At 45.6% G+C, this 7434-nt stretch overlaps 1 protein-coding gene across 3 annotated transcripts; it reads left to right on the plus strand.

The window, feature by feature from the left end:
• The first annotated feature begins 2173 nt into the window (after nt 1-2173).
• LOC118795329 (zinc finger protein 648-like) lies at nt 2174-7223 on the plus strand. Of its 3 annotated transcripts, none has more exons than XM_036553740.1 (2): nt 2174-2442; nt 3358-7223. In XM_036553740.1, exon 2 carries the CDS (start codon nt 3381-3383, stop codon nt 4857-4859), a length of 1479 nt encoding a protein of 492 aa, XP_036409633.1. In that variant the 5' UTR covers nt 2174-2442; nt 3358-3380; the 3' UTR covers nt 4860-7223. The 3 variants fall into 3 exon arrangements, with proteins under 3 accessions (XP_036409633.1, XP_036409634.1, XP_036409635.1); XM_036553741.1 differs by having other exon boundaries at nt 2174-2296; XM_036553742.1 differs by lacking the exon at nt 2174-2442 and adding an exon at nt 2471-3043.
• Nucleotides 7224-7434: the final 211 nt, after the last annotated feature.

Below are 7434 nucleotides of genomic sequence, written 5' to 3' on the forward strand. Positions count from 1 at the left end.
GACTTTGACAGCGAAACCCACATTAGGCATGTATCACTTGAGAACCAGGCGGTTACACAACCAAATTGTCAAAACTCAAGGGTTTCTTGATGAAGGCGCTGTTCCGCTGTGAAAAACGGGTATAAATTAATCCTTGTCACCAGCTTGAAACAGTAAGTGCAAAAGGACCACATGAAATAAACAGGCCAGAACACAATAGATGACCCATGTGTGCTGCCATTTCAAAAAAACAGTGCGATTTTATGTAATCTCAATCGTTATTTCAAAATTAGGGCTCTGTCTCCCCCTACTGGTTATAAATTCAGGCGCAGCCAGTTTAGGAAACGGTCGTGTGAGATACTCATTGATTTTAACTGGGCGACCTTCAGATCCCCAAGCAAATATTTATAAGCAAAATGCATTGTTACTAAGAGGCTTAGTAGCACGCAGGAGGCAAAAGGGTAAAAACCTGTCATTCAATTGCAAGATATATTTCTGCCGTTATAGAGAAAACAAACACCAGCAGCTTTGTTGAGCTATGAGCACCCACAGAATATCCACTCTTACCTCATTACATGACATTATTGGGATTTAGCAGACACTCTTATCCAGAGCCCCTCCTCTACATTAGCCACCGATTAGGAGCATAAGAATAACAACAGAAAGTAACAACAGATACAGCGACTAATGACACCACAGGCGTCTCTCGTAAAAAAAGAATAGCTAAAACCCTCATAACACAGAGACTGTACACCATGTTTACCATCCACTATGACCATACCTGATATATACATATATATATATATATATAACCTATGTAAGTTGCTTTGGATAAAAGCGTCTGCCAGATGAATAAATGTAAATGTAAATATTAATCCTACCTATTATTATCATTAATCCTACCTGGCAAAATGACTAATGTCAACAATAATGATATCTGCTAAGTACATAGTGCATGCATAAATCTTTCTGATTTTTCACCATTCACCATTATTCAGTGTTGCAGCACAGTAATTTCATCTTTAATCTTTCTAATCTTAAAAGATCAGCTCTGTATGATCCCAGAGAACCAGTTCAAATGCACACAGTACATTCACACACTACAATAGTAGTAAACACATGAAAACTATGAAAGAACACAGATGAAATTATGCAGTGACCAAAAATGTTAAACAAATCAAAATTATCTTATGTTTCAGATTCTTCAAAGTAGCCAAAAATATCTGTTGAAAAGAAATTCATACACAGGTATCAACTTCATATTTGTCAATATTATTAATATTATATTTGTCAATCAGAATGTCCTTGAATGCATGTTTCCCATTATGTTAATAAGGTCTGTCCAAACAGAGGTCTGTTTTGACAGGTACTGTACATAAAATAGGTGTGTGTGTGTGTGTGTGTGTGTGTGTGTGTGTGTGTGTGTGTGTGTGTGTGTGTGTGTGAGAGAGAGAGAGAGAGAGAGAGAGAGAGAGAGAGAGAGAGAGAGAGAGAGAGAGAGATCCTTATCACAATTAGTTTTTATCACTACTTTCAGGGACAATGTGGTGATTTTTTTCCTCTGGGGAAAAAATGTTAAAAACCTTAATGTAAAATGAAAGCTTGTTCATTCATCCATTTTACAAAGCGGTAAAATATACGCATTGTTTTTTCTTTCTCGAAATATTGCACAGAGAGCTATACCTAATATAAGTATTCATTCATTCATCAGTTTTACGTCATGTATACCTTCTAATCCGTTTAGTTACAGAAATAACAATAAAAAGTTTAGGAATTAATCCTACGTTTATGAACCATATGGCATATCTTCCCTGGTCACAATGCAGACTCCATTGTTGTAAATTTCGAGGTAGAATTATCAAGCTATACCTGGCGCGCTATTAAGCGGTATTAAATGCAAGTGGCGTGTTTTCTTTGAACCAAAAATTGTCATTATGACAGCTTGATATTAAAAGTAATTTACTGACCATCGGACGTTATAAGACGGTACTGCCGTGTGACAAGAAGTGCCGCGATTGGCTGGACGTTGCCCAGTATGGGCTAGTGGCATCAGGGAGGGGATCGGGTTGCGGGTACAGAAGCCGAAGCTCAGCAGAAGATTTCTGGACGTGTAGTTGTGTGCAATATTAGTTAATGGTCGCAAAAGACAGAATGTTGTCAACAGGCTGTTCGTGTTAGTGTCTCAATCCAAGTCGCCGCTTGTGCCGCGTATTCTGCATTTCGTGAATAGCAAGGCCGCATTCAGCAGTCAGCGAAAGTATGTGTCAGTTTGTCTTTCCCCGGAATAGAAAGTTTGCGCGTTTTGAGATCTTAAAAGGTAAGTATTTAAATGTTTGAGTCCAGCGGCGCCGCGGAAGAACGCATGTGGTGTTTCTCCAAGTGTTCACAAAAGAATGTCTGAGGAGCGACGCGCTAACAGCTGAGAATTGTAACTACACCAAGAGGCTCATCCTGTATATACAAGTAATTAATTTTTCCCTTAGCAGCTGCATGCGTTGAAACTACTTCTGTGCTCCAGCGAGTTGGATCAACGAATCATTTCTCTGCTTATAATTTTCACTCGTCTGTTATTTTTCATTTTATCTGTATCGGCTGTCATTTTGAAAGTTTTTGGAATGGTTGCTTAATAAATTCCAGGATCAACTCACGGGCTATTTTAAAAACAACACGCAACAAATAATTGCATGCCATGCCTGACACCAAGACGCCTCTTGTCAACACGACGGCTTGAGTGGGGTTCACGACATTTTGTTCACTTCGCGCAGTTTACAAGAGGACTAGTCGAGTCATGATTCCTTTACTTAATTAGACAAACTGAGTTTTCCCCGTGGCATTCAGCACAGTCCCGGCTCAGTGTGTTTATTTCTGTGGCTACGTGACACATTAAACCATATGAACCTGCAGTCGACTTATTCCAAGTAGCTATCCCGGCACGCGGGAGGCGGCGCCTTTCGCTTTTACGACGCACTGTGCGAACGCCTGCCGGTGTTCACTTGCGTCTGATGAGGTGAAGAACGGTTTACAACGCAACCGCAAGGAACGCGGTGCGAGTAGCACCCAGCAAGTAAGATATGGCCTTCCCTGCAGCAAGCGTTGGGCGAATGTGCTCACAGAGTATAGACGCGGAACTGAAACGATGCGGCCGTTCGGCTGAGCCAGGTTTTGGGCCAAAGCGAGGAGATGTAACTGAAGGATCGTTAGGTGTACATTTATATCACATCAATGTCTGAATTACACAGCGTTAATATTTCGCGACTAAATTACTAAATCCCATTGTTAGATTCTCGCATGCTGCTGCCATTACAGCTATGCCAGCCATCGGGTGAGCATTCTATACTAAGGACAAATAAATATAAAATGCATATATTTTACTTCCAGGCACTAAAAGGAGGTTTTGAAAGATGGCTGAAACGTCTCATGGTGAAAGTTCTGCCCGGTGTCACAAGTCTGAACAGAGTTCTGATGATAACACCTGCCTTTTACAAGGATGCAACAGAAAGGGCTTTGGAAGTGGAAATGAGAAGACTGTCGGTTTGATGTGTGACAGCGTCTCTTCTGTCAGCGCTGAAGGAGATGACGCCTTGTCCCTGGAAGAGGAGAGCGGGTCGCTGTCCGATGAGTCCGACAGTGAGGGGACTAGCTCGGACACCGACGAAACACCCACGCAAAGGCGTGGCGAGGGTTCCTCGGGCGAAGACAGATTCTCAGCTGCTGTTGCCTTCGGGCTTGGCCAATCCACTGTGAGAACTCAGGAGGAGACTACGGAGGACAAGCTCGAGGTAAGAGGGGTGGGCGGTGACAGAAACGTGCGACCGACAGCCGACTCAGGGACGGAAACAAACTCTGTCCCGTCTCACTGTCCCGCGGGGTCCTCCGCTTTCCCCCTGATGAAAAAGCTCAGAGTCCAACGGGACTCGCCGGACCGTCCCCACAAGTGCCCACAGTGCGGCTGGGCCTTCAAGAAGGCCAGCAACCTGCTGAGCCACATGGAGACGCACAGCGGGGCGAAGCCGCACGTGTGCGAGCTGTGCGGGAAGGCGTACTCGCACCCGGGCACGCTGCAGCAGCACCGGCGCCTGCACACGGGCGAGCGGCCCTACCGCTGCCCCTTCTGCGAGCGCTCCTACGTGTGGTCCTCCGACTGCCGCAAGCACATCCGCACGCACACGGGCGAGAAGCCCTACACCTGCGCCGCCTGCGGGAAGGAGTTCGCCCGCTCGTCCGACCTGCGCAAGCACGAGCGCAACCTGCACGCCAACGACAAGCCCTTCCCCTGCGCGCAGTGCGGCCGCACCTTCAACCGGCCGCTGTCGCTGCTGCGCCACCAGCGCACCCACCTGGGCGAGAGGCCCTTCCGCTGCCCCGACTGCGGGAAGGACTTCGCCGTGGCCAGCCGCATGGTGGAGCACCAGCGCACCCACAGCGGGGCGCGGCCCTACGTCTGCCCCGTCTGCTTCAAGTCCTTCAGCAGGCCCGCCAGCCTGTACGAGCACCAGGCCCTGCACTCCAGCCTGAGGCCCTACGGGTGCCCTGACTGCGGCGCGGCCTTCGCCCGGGCCTCCCGCCTGGCCCGCCACCGCCGGGTCCACACAGGAGAGCGGCCCTTCGAGTGCCCCGCCTGCGGGCTCGGCTTCTCCCGCCCCGCCACCCTCCGGCGGCACCAGGTCATGAACTGCAGCGAGAGGCCCGGGCGTGGCGGCTCCGGCCCCAACCACGCCCATCATCACACTCTGGCCCACCCCCAAGAGGAGCTCTGCCCAACCCCCCAGTCTCAGCCCGGTCAGCTGCCACAGACCAATCACAGCCTGGTCCCGCCGCCCCAAACAGTCCCACAAAGCTACTCCGTAAACTGCCCAGGGCAGACCGACGGGACCCGCTGAGGTCTGCACAGGGAGCAGAGGTCTGTCTGGACACTTCCTATAGGAAAGTGGTAATTGTTCACTTTCTAAACTCAGGGCTAATAAAAGCGGTGGGGTCAGGTACTTATTGTGCCCGGTATGTTACTTGACCCTGACAATCCATAGTCACTTGACTCGGCTGGACATGTGCCCATGGTTTTATATGGCTGCAGGTCAAGTGTCACATGACTGTCACCTAGGTGTCAGAATGTAGTGTTATTTTAGACGGGAAGCTGGACTCTATTTTTCCTCTCTCGTTAAAGAGTCGAGTGTTCAGGCACAGTGCACTTCACTCTGCCAACCTGTCACCAGTCTCGTACCTTATTTGCCTATCATATTTTTTACAGAACATGGTAATGTTGTAATGACTGGATTCCTTGTGTCGGTACGAGTTTGGTTTTTGCGTGGACACAGCGCAGAGCTCACAAGAATAAGATTTACGCACAAACCTCTCTGAGCTGTGAGTGTGTGTGGGTATATATGTGTGTGTGTTTTTGTGTTTGTGTTTTAAATGAATGGAACTGTGAATTACTACACTGCATGTACAGTGCACTGTGGTTTGTAAAAGAGCATTGTATTAGTAAGTACTACATTGGGAGAACCCAAAATCAAAGCAAATCTTTATAGGTTAGCCCAGGAAAGACCACTTAATCTGAGCTGGGCTGCGTAAAACTTTTTAATTTTCATAATTTATTTATAGTACACCCAAAATAATGTCATGCACAAATTGTATGTCCAAAAAAGTATGCATGACCAATAAAAATACATATATGTATATGCAGTTCCCTTCATAATTATTCATAGAAATATATGTATTGGATAAGTGATTAAGTGATACTTTAATCTTAATAGCACTGCAGAAAGCAAATTTATATAGCTCACAGACAGCGAGTTATATTCCAGAAAGGATGACATTTGTTCACCCCCCTGTAGTATGTGTTTTGTAAATTCCACTCTGGCATGGATAACACTGACAAGCTACTCCAAGTACTGTTATATGAGGTTGTGGTATTTTGAATGAAAGGATTTTGTGAATGGTGGAGATCTGGAAAGAGGATGGCGAGGGCACTATGCGGGAGAGAAAATGGCTCCCCCTGCTGGAGATATGGTGCTATTCCTGGCTGTATAACAGTAAAACTGTGTCAACAAGAAATACCTCATGTAGCATAGTAACAGGGCCCACTAAAAAAAGCATGGCTTGACGTATGTAGTCGAAATTGTACGATAAGTTCTGGATAGATTTTTGATGAACCGACTCCATGTTTTTGAAAACTGACTGGCTAATTGCCTTTGGACTGGAATATGGAACATGGACCTGGATTTGCCAAATGAAGTAAAGTAAGCCCACTTCTTTTGAGTTTATTCCATCAGTAAACTGCTTAGCAGCCCAGCTGTTAGCCAGCTGTGAATGTGAATTTAGTCAATGTATAGTTAGCTTTGAAATTAAATACATTTTGCTTTGTGTCTTTTTTCTTTTCAAAACCTTCTTCTCTCAGCTTGAACAATTCCCCTCCATTGCTATTTAGTTGCCAATCATTGCCTTTTTTATTGCATTTGTGTTGTGCTATGCACTGTCATTGGTCACCAGACTTCCAGTATTCCACAGAAGCATGCCAACATAAACTTATATTCAAGTAATCAATGAATGTCTGAAGTCCACTAGAGTTGTAAAAGATGTACAGGACAGGGGTGTGATATAAATATCTGTTTTGTAAATATCTATTTTAATAAACATGTGTAAATGTAGGCTCAAGGATACGGAAGAGAACGGCTGCCACAGTAAACGTGTGTTACTTAGCCAAAGGCATTGACCCGCAGTTCAAGGCCTTCAGCAGTAGGAAAGGCATTACACGAATGCGGCCAAAACATAGATAAGACCTTGAACACGAGCGAGCGAAGATTATGTATAGCCATATCTCAGAGGTCCCAGTGCAGCCAGCGTGGTCACAGCTTTGCGTGGAGCGCAGGGGTGCAGTGCATTCGGCGAACACAGTTTACACCCTCTTGACAGTTTCCGCCACTGCCGCTAATACCAATTTAAGATTCTCCCGCTGAGGCGTAAAGTCCAGAAAGCTTCGGCTGAGGCACGTTCCTGCATTCTGTCCCGTTTCCTGACACGTTGCCGGGAAACACGTCTGCGTTTCCCGGCCACTCAGTCATTCCCAAACAGTCATTTAAACCATCAAACTGTTGTTAAGTTTGGAGACCTTGACAATTGGATTGCTGCCGAGTGCCATGCATAGCACAACACAAGTTATTTTACTGTATTTATGAAGTGAGTGAGATTGCAGGTGCAGTTTTAAGCTGTTTTTAAATGTCAATAAATAAACTTTTCTGATATGAAAACTTTTCTTTCGTTTTCAAAAAATGCACTCTCACCTCTCACCCACATACTGATTGTTGGTCCTGGTCTGCTGAAAAGCTGAAATCCTATAATAACTTTCCAGACCTGGAAATATATAGACCAACAGTACTGATGTTATTTAAATAGACCAAGGTCTTCTCTAAGAACGAAATTTATAGTCTACATCTGGCTTGCACCTGTCCCATAGCAAGC

The sequence above is a fragment of the Megalops cyprinoides genome, chromosome 20, assembly GCF_013368585.1.
Source record: "Megalops cyprinoides isolate fMegCyp1 chromosome 20, fMegCyp1.pri, whole genome shotgun sequence".
NCBI lineage: Eukaryota > Metazoa > Chordata > Actinopteri > Elopiformes > Megalopidae > Megalops > Megalops cyprinoides.

Bases quoted from the DNA above. Each gene is read 5' to 3' on its own strand.
- LOC118795329 (XM_036553740.1), top strand. From the start codon at position 3,381: ATGGCTGAAACGTCTCATGGTGAAAGTTCTGCCCGGTGTCACAAGTCT.